A 25,337-nucleotide genomic window follows, 5' to 3' on the forward strand; every position below is an offset into this window, starting at 1 on the left:
TTTTGGTTTCTCAGTGAATATAAAAGTTTTGTTTATACAATTTGACAGTCTATTAAGTATGCTATGATATTATGTCAAAAATGTACATACCTTGATTAAAATATTTTACTGGTGAAAAGTGCTAACCATAATTTGAGCCTTCGGAGTTGTAATCTTTTTTGCTGGTGGAGGGTCTTGCCTCAGTGTTTCTGACTGCTGACTGATCAAGTTGGTGGTTGCTGAATGTCTTGAAATAAGACAAAAATGAAGTTTGCTGCATCAAATGACTCTTCCTTTCATGAAAGATTTCTCTGTAGCATGCAATGCTGTTTTGATAGCATTTTACCCACAGTAGAACTTCTTTCAAAATTGGAGTTAAGCCTCTCAAGTTATTCTCTTACTTTTTTTTCAGCTGTTTATATAATATTCCTCAATACTGTTGTGTCTTAGGGAATAGGGAGGTCCAAGGAATAGTGAGAGAGACAGGGGAATGGCTGGTTATTGGAGCAATAAGAACACACTCAACATTTATAGATTAATCTTGTAGTCTTATATGTATGGTATATTACAATCCAAAATACAATATAGTAACAACAAAGGCCACTCATGACAGATCACCATGACAGGAATAATAATGATGAAAAGGTATGAAATATTGTGAGATTACCAAAATGATGCAGAGATATAATGTGAACATATACTATTAGAAACATGGTGCCATAATCATGCAAGTTTGCCACCAACCTTAAATTTGTTTTAAAAAATGCAATATGTCCAAAGTGTAATAAAATGTAGTAAAACATTGTACTCATGCCTTAAAAATTCCTAGGCAGACAAAAATGTGGCCTATTAGAACTTTCATTTTCCCCAAGAACAAAATTTTTCCACTTTACTTGCTAACATCTTTCACTGTCATATAGTACTTCATAATATATACCTTAAATTCCTGATTGTAGTCATATTTTGTTATCACTATAAATGGAAAATAATTGTTTCTAATATTATATACCTAAGCCTTTGAACACCCTTTTCAATTTTTTTTTTTTAGTTTTTGCAAGGCAACGGGGTTAAGTGGCTTGCCCAAGGCCACACAGCTAGGTAATTATTAAGTGTCTGAAGCCGGTTTTGAATTCAGGTACTCCTGACTCCAGAGCTGGTGCTCTATTCACTGCGCCACCTAGCTGCCCCTATACCCTTTAAAATTAAAAAAAAAAATTTTTTTTAGGTTTTTTTTTTTGCAAGGCAAATGGGGTTAAGTGACTTGCCCAAGGCCACACAGCTAGCTAATTATTAAGTGTCTGAGACCGGATTTGAACCCAGGTACTCCTGACTCCAGGGCCAGTACTTTATCCACTGTGCCACCTAGCTGCCCCCCCCCTTTTAAATTTAAAGAAGTCAGTCTCTCCCTCATTTTTTGTACAACCTCTAATCATGTATTAATTATGTATTAGCTAATCACGTATTAGCTAAAAATACTCTTACACTACGGTCAGTTGTGTGTAAATGTATATATATATATATACTTTTATATATAGTTATTATGTATACATACATGTGAGTGCATCTGTGAGTGTGTATTATGAGTATGTAGGTACTACAGTGGGTGTTGGGCTATACAAAAATGAAATGAGTCCTAACTTAAAGGATTTTTTACAAGGTAGCAGTGGGGATGAAACATTATAAAATTAACCCAAATCACAGTAATCATGGGGAGTCTCACTCATGAGCCAATAAGGATACTTTCTTCAACTCTGGTCTCAAGTGGACCAGTGGACCAATTCAGTCCTGGGGAACCCTGACCTCAAGGAGAAAGAATCAAGCTTTTCTGTTGAACTCTTGGGCTTATATTTCTGTCACCTCTGAGTCCTGGTGAAAATCTTTTGTGTGTGTTTGTGTGTGTGTGTGTGTGTGTGTGTGTGTGTGTGTTTTAAATTGTAAACAGATTCATTTAGATGTTGGGGTGAGTAGTGGTGCTCAAGTCAGATCAGATAGAAAACAACAGTATCTGGTAGTGAGTAATCCTTTCCTTAGTGGTCTATTATTGTTCTGGGTAACACCTATGTTTGTTCCTCTATACTGGTGTTTCCCTCTACAGTTTTTTAAAAATTATTTTTGATTATTCTGAATTTGAGAGACAACAAACATCCATGACCACTTGTATCTATAAAGAATAGGGGGAGAAAAGATTGTGTTTGAAACCATGACTCTTCTTAGGTACAGATTCCTTTTTAGGGAAAATTTAGAATAAATTTAGCTAGTTAGTTTCAAAACTGCCCTGATGTCTATGTCTTCCTCTGAACTTTATCCTGCTCTTTTTTGTGCATTTAAAAATGTTTCAAGGAATTTCTTTTCTGTTTTTTTTATATTTTAGTATCACTGTCAGTAGCCCTATTTTTCTTTCTCAAATTAAAAAAAACTCTCCCTTGATACAAGTGAGTAGATTCAAGTAAAACAGAATCTACACAATAGCCATTTCTGAATGAATATATCTCGTGTACCTTTAGGTCTATCATTTTTCCATCTGGGATGGGGAGGGTAGCATGATTCATCCTGAAAGTTCTGGAGCTATGATTGATAATTGCCCTGATTAGAATTCTTCCACACTTTCCAGAGTGTTTTCCTTTACAATGTTGTTACACAGAGGAGGGGAATCTTAGCCTTTTCTATGTTTGGAAGACTGATGAAATCTACAGACCCCTTCTCAGTATCATTTTTCAAAATAACTGAAGGGAGTGCTAAATTCCAGGTAGAGGTTAGTGAACATGAGATGTAATTCCCCCCCCCCCTTTTAAGTTTATAGACTCCCATGTAATACATGTTAAGAAACCCTGGATTTTTAAACCTCACATTTGAACCTCATGTTCTCCTGGTTCCACTTTCTTGATTCTGTTTCAGTTCATTTAGGGTTTTCGTCTCAAACTATCCCTTTCATAATTTTGGAAGACACAATGATAGTCCCTTCCATTCATATGTCATGATTTGGTCATCCATTCATAAAGAAAATAAAATCTCTTAAAGCTTGGTTTTGACCTAGAAGGAATAAAAAAGAGACCCTTCTAGAGAAGTTACTCAATAAATAAATAAAGCAGTAAAGATCAAGAATAGGATAACTTTATTTAAAATATCACCAAAATTATCACCTTAAAACATAAAAGACTGAGAAGTCTAAATTGACAAATAATTAAAATATGAAACAGTAATTCATAATTCCCAATATACATTCCTGGGAAGTAGGAAAGACTTGCAGGAATGTTCATGTACAAGAGCAACTCAAGTCCAGGTCTTTCCCTCTGAAAAGGATGTATGTAGATGGAGAAAATATCTCTTGTTAGTACCCAGAATTCCCATCCTCTTGAACTCACAAGGCTATACACATCCATTTCAGGATCCATCTCAGGTCAACAAATAATTGGCCATTTGTACTCAGGGAAAAACAAAGTGAAAAATCAACTAAGGATTAGAGAATTAGTTTTAGGCTTACCTTGGTAAGTAGACATCATAATTGTTTCTGAAAAAAGTTTCTGGAAAAAGAGAAAATCCTATTGGTCACTTGTTCAAAAGGGAAAAAAGAGAGTGCTGGAGTGGGAGTTATTTTTCCTTTCGAAGCTTCACAAATTGATGATCTTTCCTGTGTCATCTTTGACACAGCTTCCAGGTAATGGGATCCATGGGACCAACCAGAAACCTCTGCTTCCACATATCCTTTAGCAAGGGTCTAGAGTGTGGGGTTCATCAGAAGGATACAGTATACCCCAATATTGTAGGAAGTGCTATAGTCTAATAGATCAGGGGCACTAATTTTACCCTCCGACCCTATCATTTAATGCAAAGAAGGGATAAAAAAAGAGTGGAATTCGGGGAGCAATAGGTCCCCTATAGAGGTAAGAGAATGTAAGAAAGCATCTCAGAGGAGGTGGTCCATGAATTTGGCTTTGAAGGAAGAGGATTGCAAAAGGTGGTTGTGGAGGTATATGTTTCAGGTATAGGGGATGATCTGGGGACAGTTAATCTTTAACCCCAACCTCTCTCTACTCCTACCTAACCTATTACATGTGTATGGGAAATTAGAAGGTTTAAGAGGTTGTGGAAGAGAATAATGAATGAATGAAAAAAGAATTATTAAGTATTTACTTTGTGCTTAGCCCTATGATGAGACTTGAGGATTCAAAATCTTTCAGCGATCTCACATTCTACTTTTGGGGGGACAACACATAGAAGAAATCTAAGATCCAAGGCAGAGATGGATTCAGTGGAATAAATAGTAAGATGTATCAGCTGGTCAGATAGTAATAGCTGAAGCTTTGAATTCTATAACATCAGGGCAGACAGTCAGATCAAAAGATCTTGGGAACAGAAAGAGAAACAAGAAAATTCCTTGAATATGTTACTAAATTCTTTAATTCTCTTTTTTAGGCCCGTGGTTCTGCAGGTGGCAGAAGGAGGAATGATGCCGCCTCTCAGGAAGACCAGGATAAACCATATGTCTGTGATAGTAAGTATAGCCTCATTGCTCTTCTGTCTCTTCTTTTCCCTGTCATCCCAGCTTACTGTCCCTTACAAATCCCTTGGCTGTCAACCTGAACTACATGGCTTCAGATACCACCAGGGCTAACTCATCCCCTCCTCTTTAGGGGGAATTCTTTTTTTGCTGTTCCCTGGTTTGCATGATGTGGTTTGCTGCTGTTGCTGCTGCTACTACTGCTGCCACTGTTGTTGCTGCTGTTGCTGCCACTGTTGCTGCCACTGCTGCAGCTGCCTCCTCCTCCTCTTCTTCTTCCTCCTTTTCCTCCTCTCCTCCTCCTCCTCCTCCTCCTCCTCCTCCTCCTCCTTTTTCTCCACTTGCTGCTACTACCTCCTCTGAGTGTTTCTGCATGAGCAGGAAAGAAGTGAAATGGAAAGATCCCTGCAGCAAGATTCCTGCTGGGCCCAAGGCTGCAATAGGCATTGTGCTCCTTCATGGCTTCTCTCTCTCTCTCTCTCTCTCTCTCTCTCTCTCTCTCTCTCTCTCTCTCTCTCTCTCTCTCCTATTTTCTCCTCTTTCCTTCTTTCTTTTCCTCTCCCTCTCCCTTCTCTTCCTCTTCTCTCCTTCATTCCCTTTCTCTCCCTCTTTTTCCCCTTCTCTCTCTCTCCTTCCCCCACCTTTTCTCTCTCCCTCTCCCTCTTCCTCCCCCCACTCTCTCTATCCTTTTAAGATTCACCCTCTATTTCTTTCTTTGTTTCAGATAGTTACAAACAAAAGCATAACCCAAAAACCTCCGACAAAGGTACTTGGTTCTTGAATCTTTTCATTTGTTTATCCAACTAATTTCCTTCTTTCCCCTCCTTTCTTACGTAGGGAAAAATATGAATCTAGATGATGGCAACTACTTTTATTTTAATCAAGTTTCTTCCCTCTTTCCCCTCCCCATTGAACCATATAGTCTTTCTACTTCACTACAGTCTCTTTGATGAGTAACTGGCTATCCCTTGGAAGGTAGAGATTAGCAAATAATACCACAGTAGGATAGGGAGAAAGAAATGGTAGTTTTGTGAAGGGACAAGAAACCTGAGTCTATCAAAAATTTATATACAGAATAAAATGTTATCTGCTTTGGTAAAGAGAAAGATTTGTTCTTTTTTCTAGATAGCATTGTCTGCTGAAAGGCTCTGGGCAGACAGAACTCCCTGACCTAGAGAACTTCTCATTGTCCAGGATGTCCTCTGCTTCCACTCTAGTGAGGGTACTTCTTTAAACTAGAGTCCCTATTGATCTTCCCTATCCATCTGTTCATCTATCTGAGAAGCGAGAAGTAGCACACATCATCAAATGACTACTCTCATCAGCTCCTTTCCAGAATGCTAGGGAGGCAATATCTAGAGAATTTTGGAGATCATCTAATATTTGGATATTGATTCTGGGGATATTTCCTGGAACTGTGAGGCCCTCACATTTGAAAACAATATTTACAATTATGAGCATGCTTATATAAAATATTGGAATAGGGGTGGAGGGCAATCAATGGTAGGTGGTAATGAGGGACTTAAGGCAGAGTAGTAACAGTCCCTCTAAATTGATCTTAAAAAGTTATTCAGTGTTCAGTAGAGAGTAATATAGTTGGAACTTATTTTATTATCAAACCCCCAACCTTCATGACTCTTACTCAGTGTCTTAGCAGATGGTACCAAAGGTAAATAACAAAATGTGGAGGGGAAAATTTTGGATCTACTCTTAGAAGAATTGAATTTGCACCCCAGCTCTGCTGCTTACTGCCTGGACTTAGTTTCATTGTCTGTAATAAGAAATGGATGGGCCAGATAATCTTTAAAGTATCCTTCAGGTTTAAATCTCATGCACTTATGTTACTCTTATACCCATATTAATATAACATCTAAGAATAATTTGGATATATTGGGTGTTCCAATGTCATTTTCCCAACATACCATCAAATTGGGAGAACCTGTTTTGAGTCTGAGCAATAGACTTAATTTAATTTCCCTGATGAGGTTCAAATATAGCCCTTTCTACATCAAAGATTTGTTTTGATCTACTGTAATCCTAGCTTGCCAGTTCCAAAAGGTCTCTGTTATTCTGGGGCAATGAAATGTGAAGTTTCCTTGGCCCCTTCAAAAAAGGGTCAATACTTTTGTCTTCTTGTCCAAGAAGGCATTTCCATGTAGAAAGGAAAATGGGATATTTACCATAATACTTACCTTGGTCTGTGTGAGATTTTAAAAGTTAACTGTCCTCTTTTTGAGATTTAATATCATGAAAAAGCTTTTTCATATCATCACAGAAACTGAAACTGTTTAACCCTTAGATGACAAAGTTTTGCACTGACTTCTCAGCTAAATATGACTTTAAACTTAAATTTTCCCAAGACACTCTGCACTCCTTTTCTATCTACTGCCTTCTATTTCCTTTCCTTACCTCATACCTCAGTTCTTCCTTTTCTATACTCTATGCAGCCACAAGATAATATCCTTCTATTTTTTTTTAAGTTTTTTGCAAGGCAATGGGGTTTAGTGGGTCGCGCAAGGCCACGTAGCTAGGTAATTATTAAGTGTCTGAGGTCGGATTTGAACTCAGGTACTCCTGACTCCGGGGCCGGTGCTCTATCCACTGTGCCACCTAGCTTCCTTGATAATATCCTTCTTATAAACCATTCAGGTCAAACCATGTTTTGTCATAAATTCTTCCTCTATTCACGAATCTGACAGGTAAAATAAATCACACTCTCCTAATTTGCTTATATCACCTTCATGTCTAAATCATGTACCCAGTGTGAGATGGTGTATACCTCATTTCTGCCATACCACTTTCCAGTTCCTGGCAATTTTTGTTAGATAATGATTTCTTTTCCCCAATGCTTGGATCTTTGAGTTTGTCAATCACTAGATTACCAAGGTCACTTACTGTTGTGTATTGTGTGCCTGATCTGTTCCACTGATCAGCCACTCTATTTCTTAGCCAGTACCAGAGTGTTTTGATGATTACCATTTTGTAATATAGTTTGAGATCTGGTGTTACTAAGCCACTCTACACATTTTTTTCATTAACTCCCTTGATATTTTTGACCTTTTGTTCTTCCAGATAAATGTTATTATGATTTTTTTCTAGCTCTATAAAATAATTTTTTGGTAATTTGATCTTTATGACACTGAATAAATAGATTTAGAGAGAATTGTCATTTTATTTTAATGACATACCCATAAACAATATTTCTCTAATTATTTAGATATTACTTTATTTGTATGAAAATGTTTTGTAATTATGTTTATTTAGTTCCTGGATTTGTCTTGGCAGGTAGATTTTTAAGTATTTTATATTGTCTGGAGTTACTCTAAATAGAATTTCTCCTTTTCTATATCTTCCTGTTAAATTTTATTGATATATATATATATATATATATATATATATATATGAATAGTAGTGATTTATGTGAATTTATTTTATATCCCCCCCTATTTTTTTTTGTCAAGTAGGGCCAAGAACTATGCAATCTCCCCTTTTTTGTGTTCAGGCTTTCTTGGTAAATTATCTGGCAGCTTGGTGATTAATGAACTTTATTTTTATCTAGTGTCCTTCAGACTTGTGGTCCTTTGGGACAGAAATGACCTTTGGAGAGGTCATGTGGCCCATCCCCCTGCACTGGACAAAGAGTGCTTTTAATAATCCCTAATGCATCCTAAGCAGAGAAGTGTCTGGTCTCTTCCATGAATGTCCCCAGAGAGGGGGTTACCATAGCTGCCCTTTCCCCATCATTTCAGCTGTTCTTTGAATAATGGTCTCCCCTTACTATGAATCTAAATTTCCCTTATTGTAGCCCTTCTTGCCTTTTGTTCCCTTCCCCTGAAACAAATGACCAGCTACTACTACCAGTCCATTTTAACTTCCCTCTTCGGGCTACCTGACCATGCCTACCTTTCTCTTTGCCTGGTTCTGTTCTCTAGAATAAAATCTGTCATTTATGTGACCCTCTCTCTTCTGTGCTTTCTTTCTTGCCTGGGGTTAAATGGAGTGCTCAGATCTGAAACTGTGTCAAGGTCTAGTCATTGAGGAGAGGAGTAGACTAATTTCTTTGAAAACTTTAAAGTGCTATTTTAATGTGAGTTTTTCCTTTCTTTCTGCCCTTAAAACAATAGCAACTAACACTAGCACACTTCATTATAAACACATACAACTCCATTCAGTGGTACATTGACATATTTTGGCAGTATCATTAACTGCTTTGCTGTCCCCTGCAAACTCTCAGTCCTTTTCAGTTTTGATACTGGCACTGGTGCCCAGTCAGGTGTATGCTAGTTTATATTTATGCATTTGGTGACTCCTTCCTCCATCAATCACTTTATATTTTGCCCTATTGAATCTCAATAAAGAGATGCAATAATATGTGACTTCAATATATAAGATTCAATAAGGACAAATTTCCTAAGATTGCACAGTAGTTAAATTTCATTCTCCACAGATTTGCAGTCCCTGCCATCTTTGTATTGTCTGCCAGTTGGATTTGCATAATTCCCTACTCCATCTTTCAAGTCATTAATGAAAATATCAAGTCATCTTGGACTCAGAAGAGACCCTTATGAGTCCCTATGCAACACTTTTTCCAATGTAGATGTGGAATACTTAATGATTATTTTTCAAGTTTGATTTTGTTTAACCAGCCTTGGTATTTATTCCTTAGTATAGTTCTTTGATTGTATTCTCATTTTCAATTTCCCCTAGGAAAGGGGCAGCTGGAACAGTATTAAGTGCTTTGGTTACTAATGCCAGGTGATAGATATTTTGTCTATTGCTTTCATCTAGTCACTGGGTATTCTGTTTCAGAGAAATAGTCAATTATTTGAACATGGTGAAACTTTTTTTGACCCATTCATAGTGCCCCCATACTTATACTTTATTTTCCTGGGACTAAATGCAGTGCTATTGCTTTATTAATTATCTTACAGTTTGCCGAATTTGGGAGTTAAGGTATTGTTTTCCCCTTTTTGATTCCTTGCCAAAGGAAGGACTTTGGAGATGAGAGCTTATTTCTCATCTTTCCTACCTGTCACCTATAAACAAAGCAACTGCATGTGATAGCCTGGGAGATCCCATTCAATTGAACTGAAATATGTGTTGAATTGAATAGAAATGAATCTTGCCTGCTTCAAACTGGAGATTCCTGGGCTGTAATTTCCCAGCCCTTTCTTTATCCCTTGGTTTAGTTGCTTCTCTTTTAGTCTGGAGAGATACTAATCAGGAATTCTTCCATCAGATGGTCATTGTAATCAACCTACTTATTGCAGTGGGTAGTGTGGTGTAGTAGGTAGAAGTATGGCTTCAAAGACTTAATTTCTGGGTCCTACACGTTAGCTGTGTGACCCTGAACTAATTCTTACCTCTCAGTGCTCTAGGAAGGCTTGCAACTCACCTGTAAATGCCCTATGTTAGTAAAATTACAAGTCTGAGTCTTATGTCTATTTGTTATAGGACAGCTAGGTGATGCAGTGAATCAGCCCTGGAGTTAGAAGGACCTGAGTTCAAATGTGACCTTAGATACTTGACACTTACTTGTTGTTTTAGCTTGGACATTTCACTTTACCTGATTATCTTCAAAATGAGCCAGAAAAGGAAATGGCAAACTAGTATTTTTGCCAAGAATGGTGTCATGAAGAGTTGGACATGATTGAACAGCAAACCACGCTGGGAAGACTTTAAGGATGAACCTAGTGCTCAGTTGTATTTTCTATCATTAGTGTAGCCTACCTAAATGTGGAGAGGTTTATCACCAGGAGGGTAGCTATAGCTAAATGACACAATGAATTGAACATTGAACTTGGAGCAAAGAAGACCTGAATTTAAATTCTGTGTGTCCCTAGGACCCCAGTTTCTTCTGCAAAAATGAGAATGTTAGGATGGTTCCAACGGTTGTTTTCTAGTATTAGATCTATGGTGCTTTGGACATAGCCTTTAGTTCCCGATGCTTCCCAATGAAGGGGATAGATGTTTAACAGGACAGTTATTTCTCTTCATTAGCTTGAAGGTCTTGGGCTGGGGTAGAGGGGATGAGGTAAGAACCTGGAGAGAAGACTCACTGCTCCTGGAAGAGCAAGCCTATGGCATATTGTGTTGCCAGGTGATAGAGTGTGTCTTTTTTGTTACTAAAAAGCTGGGGCTTTGTAACCTCAGTGGAAATATTAAACAAACCTCTGAGCAAAAGTGTAAAGTGGATAGTTTTGTCTTGGGTGCCATACAACCCTACTTTCAGTTCTTTCCTAATGCCTTTCCCCCTTTCTCTCTGCTGAGGTACTTTAATGCACTTGTTCTCTTCTTGAACATTCTCTTTCTGATAAGAAGAAAGGAAGGAAGGAAACAAACTTAATTAAGCTTCTACAATGTGCAAGTTAACTGTACTAAATACTTTGCAATTATTCTCATTTGATCCCAACAACAGTCTTGGGAGATAGGTGCTATTTTTATTCCCATTTTATAGTTGAGGAAATTGAGGCAAACAGAAGTAAAGTGACTTCCCCAGGTGGGATTTGAATTCAAGTCTTCTTTACTCCAAGCCTGATGTTCTGACCACTGTACCACCATTCTCAGGCATGAGTCTCTCCAAATTTGCCTGAGGTCAGTTTTCATCAGTATCCAACCTTGGTAACTTGATAAGCTTTGTTCTAAATTTCTTTTTTTTTTTTTAGGTTTTTGCAAGGCAAATAGGGTTAAGTGGCTTGCCCAAGGCCATACAGCTAGGTAATTATTAAGTGTCTGAGACTGGATTTGCACCTAGGTACTCCTGACTCCAAGGCTGGTGCTTTATCCACTACACCACCTAGCCACCCCCTGTTCTAAATTTTTTCTTATCCCCATGCAGGTCTGTGTAGACACCATGAACCAGTGAGGGCCACCAAAGTTTTGTTGTCTACCATAGACACAAAGGAAGCCAGCCTAAACTGGAATATGCACATTCATATCAGAGGAATGGTTGGAATAGCTGCAAGGTATTGTAGGCATGGAACTCCTGGGTACAGTTCACAAGAACAAATTTGTTCTGCAAGCAGTTTCCTATCAAAATTTGGAAGAAACTTGGTCAGGAGCATCAAAATAGTCACCTCCATGTTAGATTTTATAGCCCCCACACTTACAGATTCTTAGAAAAATGAAAGGTAGCTTCCTGGCAGTTGCTATAGCTGATATTTGATTATTTGTTAGTGGTGGGTGGCTATCATGTCATCCTGAATCTCCCTATTGCAAAATTACTTGGGTTATATCTGGTATTAGAGTCAGGTAGACCTGATTTCACATCCCACTTCTGACACTTACTAGCTGTGTTACCATGAGCAAGTCATTTCATCTCTGTCTGCCTCATTTCCTCAACTGTAAAATGGGTATAATGATGACACTTACCTCCCAGGATTATTGTGAGGACTAAATGAGATAATATTTGTGAAAACATTTACCAGAACACCTGACACATAATAGACATTTAAAAATTTTTTTGACAAGGCAATCAGGGTTGAGTGAGTGACTTGTCCAAGGTCATACAGCTAGTAAGTGCAAGTGTCTAAGGCAGAATTTGAACTCAGGTCCTCCTGACTTCAGGGTCAGTGCTGTTCTGATCCACTATGTCACCTAACTACTTCTCATAATAGACACTTAATAAATGCTTGTTTACTTCCTTCCTTCTTCTGATCCTCAACTTTCTCATCTGTAAAATGGGGATATAAAAATTTGTGGTACCTACACCAAAGTTTTTATGAAACTCAAATAAAGAGGATATATAAAGTGTTTTACAGCCTTTAAAGAGATCTAGAAATGTCAGTTATTTCTACTGTATTTTTATTATTCCCTTCTCTCTGTTAAAACTACATCTTAGTATTTGTTTTCATTTAACTGTCTGGGAAGGAAATAGCTATAAACTCATTTATATCAAATTGGGGAAAGTACCTCATTAATCTACATTAAGGGGTGTGTGTGTGTGTGTGTGTGTGTGTGTGTGTGTGTGTGTGTGCATGCACACACACACGTATGATTGATAATAGGGTGATGTGCTAATCTTACATCTTTCTTCAGAGACATTGTGGCATTCCCCATAGCAGCTGTTCCAAACTTTTCTACCATTTTTCTCTCAAATTTCTCTCAAATCCCCTGCACCACTTTCACCTCCCTAACTCTACAAATGGACATTTTTCATACTTTATTGAGACATTAGGGTTATCAGACAAGAGCAACCTTAACTTTTCTCCACCACCAAATGCCTCACACTTTCTCTTTGCTTTTTTTTTGGTCTCATTTGTCTTCTCTAATAGAAAGTATAACTGAGTGCCAGATTTGTACTCAGGAAGAACTCAAATCTTGCCTCCTCCCTCCACTTAGCAATTGGATAAGTCATTCAACCTCTAAGGATACTAATAACGCTGACTTCAAGGGGTTGTTGTAAGGAGGATAATGTATAAGATAATGTATATAAAGCACTTTGATCATCTAAATGTGAGTTATTGTTATTGTTGTTGTTCTCATTTTCATTGCAGATACGATAATAACTATGTTATTAATCTCTCTCCTTTTCCTGGACAATTATTGCTCAAACAATTTTCTCTTTCCTCTTTGAATCTTTATTCTCTCCCTTCTACTGATATTTTTCTTTTAACCCACAAAAATATTCTACTATTTTCTATTTTTAAAAAACCCTTCCTTCAAGTTATTATTCCATCTCTCTTATTTATTCTGCTGACAAATATTATTAAAGAGTCATCTGCACTTTGTTCCCACTGCCTCATTACCCAGTTACTCCTCAGCCTCCTACAATCTGCATCTATCATTCTCCCCAAACTGTTCTTTCTCCATTCTCATTTTCTTTTTTTTTTATTGTTGTTGTTGTTCAGTTGTCATGATTCTTTATTGCCTCATTTGATATTTTCTTGGCAAAGATACTGTAATGATTTGTCATTTCCTTCTCAGTTCATTTTGTAGATGAGGAAACTGAGGTAAGCAAGTTGAAATGACTTGCCTAGGGTCACACAGCTAGTAAGTGTCCAAGGTCAGATTTGAACTTAGATCCTTAGATCATTCCAGGTCCACTACTCTATCCACTGCTTCACCTCCTCATTTTCTTTAGTTTTTGCATTTGACCCTGTTGATTGCCTACTTCTTGAAATTTCTTCTACCTTTCCATGCTTGTATCTTCTCTGGTTTTTTTTCCTCATAGAACTCCCTAAGTTTTGATATACCTCACACTTCTATCCCCAGCTTTTTTTCTCTTTTGTTTTGGTATGATTTCACATTGTAATTTCAGTCATCTGGATTTTGACTCGAAAAAGACCAGGGATCAAATTTCACCTCTGACATTTGTTAGTTGTGTGATAAGTCACTTTCTGAGTGTAAACCTGTAAAATAAGAAGATTGAAGTAGATGCCTCTAGGATCCCTTCCACTGCTAAATCTATCATCTTTATACTGGTTACTCCCAAATTGTATTCTCAGCCTTGTCTTTTCTTTTTTTTTTTCTTTTTTTCTTTTTAATTTTATTTAAATGCAATGGAGTTAAGTGATTTGTCCAAAGTCACACAGCCAAGCAATTATTAAGTGTCTGAATCAGATTTGAACTCAGGTCCTATGGACTCCAGGGCCAGTACTCTATCTATTGCACCACCTAGACATCCCTTCAGCCCTGTCTTTTCTCTTGAATTCTGGGAAAATGTTTCTAAATGTTTAAATATCCTAATTTGTTAGAGATAGTCAAATATTAGGGAAATGAAATTAATTATAAATTCATGTTATTTCTTCCCCATTTTTTGGTTTTATATCAGTTTCATATAATACTGTCCTACCACATCCCACAGCAGCTTGTCTAAATGTTCCTGTCCTCTTCAAGATCATAATCTCTTCCCTCACTACCATCATTCTTTGAACATGACCTTGCCTTCTATTTCACTGTTTTTTTCCTCTTATCTACTTCTGGTATTGCCATTCTGAAGATGTCATTCTTCAAAGTACCCAAGTTCACAGCCTTAGATTTATTTTTAATTACCTTCCTTATGCCCTCCCCTTCATATCCAGGTAGTTGATGAGATCTTTTGTTTCTCTTCCTGTGTGTATATAGGTACCTTTCTCTTCTTTCCAACTACTATTGTGACTCTTGTTCAGGCCCTCATAATTTATCTGGACCATTGTTTACGCTTTCATTTATCTTCTATCTTTATCACATTGAACCCACCTTTCATGCTACTGCCAGAATAACCTTCTTCAGGCACAGATATAATTAAGTCACTTTCCTGCTCAAAACTTTAATGGTCCTCCCTTTATCTACTGAATAAAAGCTAAACTCTTTTGCCAGATATTCATGGCTTTCCATGATTTGACCTTAACTTACATTATCTCCCACTGTTTCCCTTCATGAATTCTTTGCATTTAATTTGCAATTACATTTAATTATTTGCTATTCCCTTTATGATTTCTTTGTATTTTTTCTTAGTTGAATATTTTTAATTTATCTCCTTTGATAGACTATAAACTCCATGAGGACAGGAGTTTATTCTTATCTCCCATCCTTCTCCCTCAATTGTTCACTACACTGTTAAACTCCATTCCAATTGAGAAGTTTTATAATATGCTTTTAGGCTGAGAATGAGGAACTACCACCATTACTTTGCTAACCCTTGAATAGTGGATGGGAAAAGTAATTTCAAGTAGTTAGCAAGTCTTGGAATGCCAAGGAGAGGAAAGAATACCAAAAAGCGTTCAGGTTACCAGATCTCAGATGGCTGGGGTAGAGGAGAGAGTAAAACCTCATTAATGGGAATGTTAGCCAGTGAATCCTCGGCATCCTTCCTCCTCCTAAAGAGCATGTAAACTACTTCCTGAATGCTCCTAACACCTAAGCTATGGAGAGAACATTTAGAAAAACATTGAAACCACAGCATTGATTTAATAAGTTTTGGCTGATTTAGATATTATTGAATTGTGGCTTCTAAAGAATAATTTACTCTTTGTAAAACCAGGAATTTTACAGCAAAGTCTAGAGGTATATTTGAACAATTCTAAGAACATAATTCTATACTTAGAAATGGTCAAAAATTTGCCAGCTTTTTGATGTGCCTGATTTTTGGTAGCAATCTATTGTGGATCATTATTAATATTTTTACTACTTTGAGAAGTTTCCTTTTCTTGTGGAAATGGCTTTGGGCCTAGCCTCTATTAAAAATTATTAAACTAATAGTTTAAGGGGACTTAGAAATGGAAATGGTGATCATCAGGAGCCATTATGGATTCATAGAGATCATCCTATCAAATTATTCGCTTCCTTTTGTGATAATACCACCAGACTAATAGCAGTTCTCTTGTAAAAGGAAAAGAAATTCTTTGTTTAAAATTACTATGCCATCTTTGAAATCCTGAAAAGCAGGGAACTGTTTGGAATATTCTAATATTCTAACATAATAAATCATTGGAGATTAGATTTAAGAATTCAGAGAAAGGATTGATAGGATCTTATGGTGAAAGATTATAATGGAAAGGTGGTTCAAGAAGATGGGATACTTTTTTGGGGTAGGTTACAAGGCAATGGGGTTTAGTGACTTGCCTAAGGTCACACAATTAGGTAATTATTACGTGTCTGAGACTGGATTTGAACTGAGATCCTCCTGACTCCAGGGAAGGTGCTCTATCCACTGTACCACCTAGCTGCCCCAAGAAGATGGGATACTTTAATGACTGAAATTCCCTTGAAAAAGCACATTAGTGACAAATGAGGAACAAAAAAGTAGGACTGTTTACAAAGACTAATAGGATAGTACAAGAATGATCAGCAGTAACAAAAACAATTGCAAGTCTTCTTCTTGCTCCTCTTCCTCTTGTTTATTTTTATCATTATAGTTATCATCATCATTACTTCTACCTCTACCACTACTACCACCACCACCACCACCATCACCACCTTTACTACTACTACTACTACTACTACTACTACTACTACTACTACTACTACTACTACTCCTGCTACTACCACTCCTGCTGCTTCTTGCTGCTGCTGCTGCTGCTGCTGCTGCTGCTACTACTACTACTACTACTACTACTACTACTACTACTACTACTACTTCTACTACTACTACTGCACTTATTTTTTGAAGACCATGTTTTATTATTTCACTCAGACCAGAAATACAATGGTTCTTATAGACCTGATCCTTATATTGATCAGGACAGAAGTTTTATCTTGTTCTATTTTTTCCAGCTGGAGCTTGTTTGTCTTTCCTTAGGGCCCCTAGTGGCCCTCCTGTCCTGGGGGTATATCTTATTGGTGCAAGACTTATCTTTATCCTTCATTCTCAAAGAGGACCTTGATATCAGGAAGGAGATGTCATGACTTGCAAGTGAACTGGATTGAAGTGAGGGAGGACTGTGCAAAGTACCTAGTCTCACTCTCTCCTCTGGAGCCATTTGGGTTCAGCAGCAAGATTCAGATAAGAATGACTGGAGATGGCCCTTGTTGCAGTGGGAGACTTTGGTCTTTTTGAGCTAAGGACTTTCCCATGTCACAGTTTATCTGAGGCAACATGATTAAGGCTCAGTAAAAATGGGGCAAAGAATGGCATCTTACCTATTCAAAAAATAGAATCGATCTGGGAGGGAAAGACCCAAACAGAAGCAGTTGCTATTTATATTTACTCTGAGCCATCAGAATTCAAACAATGACCCAGTGAGCTTTTAGCCCTACTGCAGCTCCAAGTTCAAAAGATGTAGGTAAAGGAAGGTATCTGGAGATAATTTGGAAGAGTGGACTGTCCTGTAAGAATAATGTTAGGAACTTTAAAACTTAGAGTCAGGTGAGGTTTAGGATGAATACTAAAGAAAACAAAAAGAGCTTTTTTCTTTTTATCTTTTCAAAAAGAGCTCTTAAAATAGCTATGTTTGTGCAAGCGGAAGAGCAAAGAAAGGATAAGGCTACTGCTTGGCTGAAAACCATGATAATGTCAATGGAGAAGCACAACTTAACAGCAGATATTTTTCCTACCAAATGGAAGGAGCCTCAGGATGGAGGGTGCAGAATGAAAATGACTAACAACAGATTGAAATAGGATATGAAATAGATAAAAGTTATATGTACTTAGTAGGGCAATTTGGTGGTTTAAGTAGTATAGAGTGCTGGACCTAGTGTTAGAAAAATCTTCCTGAGTTCAAATCTGACCTCAGACACTTACTGGTCAGATCACTTAATCCTATTTGTCTCAGTTTCTTCACCTGTAAAATGAGTGGAGAAAGAAATGGCAAATCAGCCTAGTGTCTTTGACAAGAAAAAAAGTCATAAATTGAATTAATTGATTAACAACAACAAATTTGGCCCTTAAGTTTAAGTCCCAAGACTTGGGGGACTTTTCTGAGGGCACAGAAAAAAAAACCTTGTAGATATAGTTGCTACTGAGAGTGATGTCTGGAAAATTGTGGAGAACAGGAGAGGCACTTATGCTGGGGACCCTGATTTTCAAAAAGGAAGATAAATCCTTCAAGCAATAGACTTGAACTTACTTGGATTCCTACTGAACTTCTAGGACATGTTATTAAAAGAATAGTTTCATTCAAGTTTCCTGATTCTTCCTCACCTCAACTATTCAATCAGTTGTCAATCTAATTAATTCTACCTCTGAAACATCTTTGAGAAGCAGCATAGAATAGTGGATAGAGTACCAGATTTGGAAGAGGGGAATTTGGGTTCAAATATCACCTCAGATACTTATGAGCTATGTGATCTGGGTAAATCATCACTTTTCTGTGCCTCACTAGGAATTGGACAAAATTTCCCATAAAATACCCTCCAGCCTTAAATTTATCATCTCACATCTTACTTCTCATATTTTTCTCCTTCTCTCTACTCACTTGGCCAAGCCCTCATTATTTCTTGCCTGGGTAATTGTAATACCCTGTTATTAGTTTTATGCCTCATGTCTCTGTCTTCTCTAATCTATTCATTACAAGGCTGTCAAAATGACATTTCTAAAGCAAGATTTGATTATCACTCCTCTCCTCAATAAACTCCATTAATTTCCTACCACTTCTACTTTCCTACTTGCACACTCTTTTGGTCTAGTGAAAATTTTCTTCTTGCTGTCTTTTATATAGCATATCTCATGACTCATTTCAGTGTCATTGCATTATCTTATAGAACTAGATTGTCCCCTTCCTTGCCTTTTACTCATATTGTAGAACTGTTGGTTACCTTCAAAAGTTGGATAAAGTATCATGTCCTTCACAAGACATTTCATGATCCTCAAAAACAACAGAAAAGCACTTTGTTTTTGTTTTGTTTACACAGAATGTCTCTCCTCCCCCCATAGAATGTGAGATCCTTGAGGGTAGGCACTTTTTTTTCTATTTCTATGGAACTTAGCTAAGTGAATTCATTAAACGCTTGTTGATAGATGGTTTGGTAGTTTCAAGCATATTTTTTTCTTTTGTATTGAATATCATGTCTTCTATATTCAACACTATTTGATTTACAGTATATGATAGGATTATAGAAGGTCCAGGATGCCATCTTCTTGTTTGAGCTAAACTGTCCCTAAAAGACAGTTCTCACTATGTAAATGTGCCATTTGGCAGACCTCTACAACTCAGAAAGTGATTTCTATGCAATATAAATTTGTCTAGGGACTTGGGGAAGGCAGGGAACAAGGGAGAGAGGCAAGAAAGGGTCCAATTACATTTGGAAGAGGGAGCACATAGTTTAAGAAAATGTAGGGGTCAGGGATAGAGAACTGAGAGCATGAGAAGGAATACTTGGGGTAGAGAAAATCTCCAGTATTCAAGTATTGTCTGAGGGAAGACACTGAGGGCTGAACTGTGGTGGTATTGGTGATATGGTGGGTGGTGGATGCTAAGAACAGGGCAAAGGTTTCCTCTCTCAGCTCTGTAGATCTCAAGCCAAGTCCTTGATTGGGAAGAGGCTGTTGTAGTTTCTTAGTGGTTTCTCAGTGCTTCTGTTCTTTTGCTTTCACTTGGAGGTTTTTATTTTTATTTTTTTTGATGGACGGGTGGAAGGCCACAAACTGAGAGACAGCAGCAGCAGCAGCAGAGAGAGAGAGAGAGAGAGAGAGAGAGAGAGAGAGACAGAGACAGAGACAGAGACAGAGACAGAGACAGAGACAGATGAGAAACAGCACACAGTATTGTACAGTAAATTTAACATAGGTGTTTTAGGGGAATGTAGATTTCTTTTTGAATTCTTTATGTAAAGTTGAATTTGTGTATTGTGAATTGTCTGTATTGAAAATCAGGATTCCACTCTCTGGGGTTCATTTTTATTTGTTCTCAATATGCACATTACTTTAAGTTTAACTGCTATACATTTTGAATAATTGCAGTCATGTGATTTTCAACAGTACAGAATCCATCTTCCTCTAATGATTGCTTTCTTGTTATTTAAATATGTAGGACTGATGCAAATAAATCTATCCATATGTCTGGAGGACAATTGGCATATGTAATCTTCCCCTCTGCCTCTTGTTCTCCAGCTCCTTTGGCATGTTCAAATAGAGACTGGATGACCATCTGCTAAGTATGTTAAAGGGAGAATTTTTGCATTTAGTAAGAGCTTGGACTTGATGACCTTTAAGGGTCTTTCCAATTCTAGGAATCTGTTATTTTTGTATATATGTAGCACTTGCCAATTTGATGAGAGAATGTTGAACACTGATCAAAATGACTTCCTCTTCCATATGTGGCTGTAGAATTCTTGATTTCCTTCATAAATTGGATAACCCTTTCCAATTTCATCAACAACATCTAGGTCCTTATTAGTATGTCATAAAAAGCAGCTAATGACAAGTATTATGTCCATTTTACAAAAAAGGATATTAAGATCCAGAGAGAAGTAGGTTATTCAGAGTAACAAGGTGCTATAGGAGCAGATTTGCAAATGAATTCAAGATTTGTGACTCCTCTATTAAGGTGTATAACTGTCAACTCTTATTCTCTAAATACTTTTGGTGATTCTTTTTGTTTTCTTGCCTTAAAAAAACCTAACACATATCCACCCATGCGTTCCATGCTCCTCTTAAGGAAACTGGGCAGAGTCACTGTCATAGACAACATAGGAAAGTAGGAATACGAGAGCTTCTTCTCTCACTGTGCATTCAAAATTCTGTTCTCTGCTGGGATCAAGTTCTTTTGCTTAAATTGCTCCCAGATGCCTTTCCTCCTCAAGGCAAGAAGGAATAGGTGAAAAAAATTCCCCTTTGCTAAAAGAGAAGGATGTACATAATATGTACTGTATTGAGACTCATATTGGTCTTGGAAGGGGGCAAAAATGTTTCTGTTCTCCAAGGGATTCATTCTGGAGGGAAGGAGAGGAGAGGAGGGCTTGATTGCCCTTGTAATCTGTGTCCTCATTCTCTGCTTGCTCTGAGCCAGGGACAAAGGATCCAGGTGCACATTTTCCAAAATTGGAAAGATGATGAAAATTGTAGATCGTGACAGAATTTGCTTCTCCCACTGAACCTCAGCACCTAGGACAGCACCTCAGTGCTCTGACACTGTACATTGTAGATAGTAACCACTTAATCATTAACTTTCTTTGTTGGATTGCATTCCTTCTACAACTGGGTTTTGTAGAAATGATGATTCTAAAGGTGCCTAGGGCAAAGCACCAGTTGATGGAAAGAGATTATTTAATTGAAGGTTGGGGATGTGGAATTTTTTATGTCTCAGACTTGAGTTTTACTCTGATTCTACATCAGACAATTTAATTATTAAATTATTACCCACATGTTAAGAAGGATTGTGCCTGATGTCACATACTCTCCTTCTTAAGAGTGTTTGACATGGGACCAGGAAATGCTGGGTTCATATCCCATCTCATGCACTGTGGGCAAGTTGCTTAACCTCTCTGACTCAGTTTCTTTATTTATAAAATTTATAGACTCAATGGTCTGTAAAATCCCTTCCATCTCTAAGTCTATGATTTTATTCTTCTTCCACTTACTCTCCCCCTAACTTCTGCGAAGGAAATATCAGAATTTTTCTCTTAATTATTTGTTCCAATGGGATCTTTTGATTTAAGAGTTATTCTGGAGGATTTAGGTAAAGCATCTGGAGATGTGTAAATAATTTTATTTGATGAAAGTAAAATAATACTATAGAAGTATTAAATCAATTATATGTCAAGAATTTATGATTTTTGTCACTAGGGAAACTCCCGTCACTTATACAAATTGCAGCTTATCTATAATTTATAATCTTAGAGTTGCCTGAGTGGCTTGCTGATGGTTACTTAACTAGTAAGTATTCTAGGGTAGGTCTTTTGACTTCAGTCCAGCACTCTATATATACTATGCCACACTACAAGAACTGAGTTCACATCCATCCTCAGACACTTACTAGCTGTGTGATCATATCAGCAAATCATTTAACTTCTTTCAACCTCAATTTATTCCTCTATAAAAAAGAATACTAAAAAAAGCACCTACCCCACAGGAATGCCAGTAGAAGCAGCATGGTAGAATAGAAAGACCAAAGGACTTAGAGTCTGAAGCTTGGGGTCAAGTCCTCAATCTACCACTTCCCAAGGTATATCCTGGAAAATGGAGGTAATAATACTTCACAGGATGGTTGTGGGGTCCAAATGACTAATATATATAGAGAGAGCTTTGTAATTATAAATCTCTTTGCATGTGATGATCATTTGTTATTAATTGATTTTTATTGAATGGCACCATGTTTGATTGCCATGATACATGTGAAACCCTAGAAAAGTTACTTAATCTCTGTTTGCCTCAATTTCCTCAAATGTAAAATGAAGATAATAATAATAATAATAATAGCACTTATCTCCTAGAACTGTTGTAGGAATTAAATGAAATCATATTTGTAAAGTGCTTATTACAGAGTCTGTGATAATCACCCTAGGTGATTAATAAATTCTTGTTTTCTTTTTCCTTCTCTCCCACCCCCTCTTCCTTCTGAACAAGCTCAATCTACCCATGTACAGATAGTGAACATTTCAAATTTTTTTTTCTCAAAGTCCCTTCTGATCACAAGGAATTAAGATGTGTGCCAAGTCACCTCCCTTAATTTCAGACAGGGATCTGATTTCCCTAAAGTCTAATTACCAATGTCAAGGGCAGGTTCCAAAGTACAAAATAATTGTTGATATCCAGGAATATCTGAGTTCATGGCAATGGCAAGCTTTGCTGGACTACCATTGTCTAAGAGCCTTGTGGAAATGGTAGCTTATAACCAAAATTCTTTGGTATAGGCGCAATGACTTTGTATTGCTGTAGATGGGCAAGAGATGTGTTTCTGAGGGTGGTAGTGTAGATATTTCCTGAATGAGTTTGATGTGACAAAACATGGCACATGGCTCCAACTTTGGAGACATTGCCCCCCAAACATGAAATTAGTCCCTGGTCTTCCAACCTTAGTACAAAACTCATGGTGGGGCCCTGTGGGGGAGTTTGTCTTTCCATATGTTAGCAGACTTCTGCTCCCTTAATAAAATGAATGACTCTCTACTGAGCAACCACTAGGAAGAGTTTCTTCCTTTTATCCTCTCACTCTCTGCCTTTCCCTTTTAGATTTGCCTGTATTGATTATCATACTTGCCTTTTCCTTTTGAAAAGTGGTGCTAATAAAAGCAATTGTTAGAAAAAAATGCTTGGAGATCTTTAGGTGGTAGGGGTCTAGGTTGTATCTTAAGTATCCATCAAGGGTATCTCAGTATTACAGCTTACCACTTTGGAGGTTAGAGGGGCTTTTTTGGGGAGGAGAGGGAAAGGAATATGATGGGATTGCATGTGGAAAATGAGTACCATGTAAAGCTTTGATAAATCATTGCTTCAAATGGAATATATTTTCAAGAGAAACCTTGGGGCCTTCTACATTTAAATAGTGTTATATCTTGGAGAATGAAAAGAGTAGTTGTGGAAGATGCTGACCTATCATCCTCTTCACCTCCTTCCTTTTCTTGTCTTCCCCCTAGTCTGTGGCAAGCGTTACAAGAACCGACCAGGACTCAGCTATCATTATGCTCACACACATCTAGCCAGTGAAGAAGGGGATGAAGCCCGAGAACAAGAGACACGGTCCCCCCCTGTGCACAGAAATGAAAACCATAGACGTGAGTATCTTTCTAGTCATTGCTTTTGATTTATTTGTTTGAGAGTGGTATGAAATAGGGATGCAGGTAGGGATAGGAATAGATAAAGAGCCAAGAATAACTGTCTCTGTCTCTGTCTCTCTGTCTCTCTGTCTCTGTCTGTTTCTGTCTCTGTCTCTTTGTGTCTCTCTGTCTCTCTCCCCCTCTCTGTCTCTGTCTCTATCTCTGTTTCTGTCTCTCTCTGTCTCTGTCTCTCTGTCTCTGTCTCTAGTCCACTCCCCTTCTTCCCTTTTCTTTCTCTCCCACCTCCCCTCCCTTTCTTTTCCTTCTTGTTTTCCTCAGACTTCTCTTTTTCCTCTCCTCCTCTAACCTTCCCCAGTCCTAGTAATTCTCAATTGATTTGTTCTTTGTCACGGGGGACCCTAGATTTTTGAGTAGAGCTTTTTAGCCCTCTCTGTTGCTGAGCTCAGTTCTAGGACTCCACAGCAGCTCAGCATGAGCTGTATGACAGGCCCCATTTCTATCACTGTGCCCAGAGGGAGGGAAAAGAAGTGGTTAAAGGAAGAAATAGGAGGGGTGCTTAACTAGCCCAACATCAAATGTCAGTCCTGCTGTGACTGTTCCTCAGATCAAGGAAATCTACCACTTGTTTCTGTAGAACCAAGTTTTGACTTGCCCACAGCCAGTGGTGAATTTGGTCCCACAGCCTTTGGGTGTGTCTATTCCAACTGAATATTGAATTTTACTATTTGGCCATCATGAGCTATAAGAAAGTGCCTTTGATTGATTGTTCTGTGCATTGACTCTGGCTTTGTTTTCCGGGTCAGAATTCTGCTGCAGGAGCCCTTTGCCCTGGATCTAGTGCTCTAGTCTTCAGGCTATTTTGTATGTGTGCTCAGCTTACAAACATTATCTGTTCATCCATGTCCTTTTGAAAGCAGTGTTCAATAGACCTAAAGAAACTTCTAAAGGACTTCTATCCCCCTTTTCTTCTTCTGCTCGACCAATCTCCAAGCTATGATTTGGTTATTCAAAGGTTCTAACTACTAACAAATGAAGCCTCAGAGTTGGTAGTAGGGATCCTTGATATCTTAAGCTGGTTGCCTCTTTCTATTTATAACCTAGAATTAAGAAGAATCTCACTAAGTCATTTTGTAGGTGTTGTTGCTTATAAATCATATGGTCATAAATTTAATACTAGAAAGTATTTTACAGGTGATCTAATGCAATGCTTTAACTTCATAGATAAGAAAATTGAAGTCCAGTGATTTAAGGGAAGCTAGGTGGTGCAGTAAGGGGAAATTAGATGGCCTAGTGGATAGACCACTGAGCCTCCCAGAGTCAGGAAGACCTGAATTCAAATGTAGCCTTAGATACTTAGTAGCTTTGTGATCTTGGGCAGATCATTTAACTTCTGATTGCCTAGAAGCCAGTTAGATGGCTAAGTAGATAAAGCATTGGGCAACCAGAAGACCTGAATTCAAATGTGGCCTCAGTCACTTATTAACTCTATGACCTGGGCCAAGTTACTTAGTCTGTTTTCCTTAATCCACGGGAGGAGGAAATGGCTAAACTCTCTAGTATCCTTGCCAAGAAAATAAGCATCAGAGACCACTGGTCAACAATAACAAGGTAGTACAGTGGATAGAGTGCTAGGATTGGAGTCAAGAATATACATCCTGGGCAAGTCTTTTAACTTCTGTTTTTCTCAGTTTCCTCAACTGTAAAATGGATTGTTATGAAGATCAAATGAGATAATTGTAGAGTGCGAAATGCATAGGAGGAATTATATGTATTACTTAATATTATT

The 25,337-nt window shown here is 37.7% G+C and overlaps 2 protein-coding genes across 5 annotated transcripts in view; both read left to right on the forward strand.

Annotated features, from left to right (window-relative positions):
• Positions 1-23,497, forward strand: part of LOC141522389 (zinc finger protein DPF3-like) — a 547,867-nt gene extending 524,370 nt beyond the window's left edge. Inside the window, exons 8-9 of the transcript XR_012478204.1 lie at positions 21,907-22,019; positions 23,411-23,497. The gene's annotated coding sequence lies outside the window, so the exon portion shown is untranslated. The remainder of the gene's footprint in view (positions 1-21,906; positions 22,020-23,410) is intronic.
• The window catches only part of LOC141522388 (zinc finger protein DPF3), a 317,782-nt gene that overhangs the window by 170,669 nt on the left and 121,776 nt on the right, over positions 1-25,337 (forward strand). For all 4 annotated transcript variants that reach the window (XM_074235794.1, XM_074235795.1, XM_074235796.1 and 1 more), the window contains exons 6-7: positions 4,393-4,471; positions 23,411-23,548. In XM_074235794.1, coding sequence (XP_074091895.1) covers positions 4,393-4,471; positions 23,411-23,548 — 217 coding nt within the window. The remainder of the gene's footprint in view (positions 1-4,392; positions 4,472-23,410; positions 23,549-25,337) is intronic.

The sequence above is a fragment of the Macrotis lagotis genome, chromosome 4 (genome assembly GCF_037893015.1).
Source record: "Macrotis lagotis isolate mMagLag1 chromosome 4, bilby.v1.9.chrom.fasta, whole genome shotgun sequence".
NCBI classification, from domain to species: domain Eukaryota; kingdom Metazoa; phylum Chordata; class Mammalia; order Peramelemorphia; family Peramelidae; genus Macrotis; species Macrotis lagotis.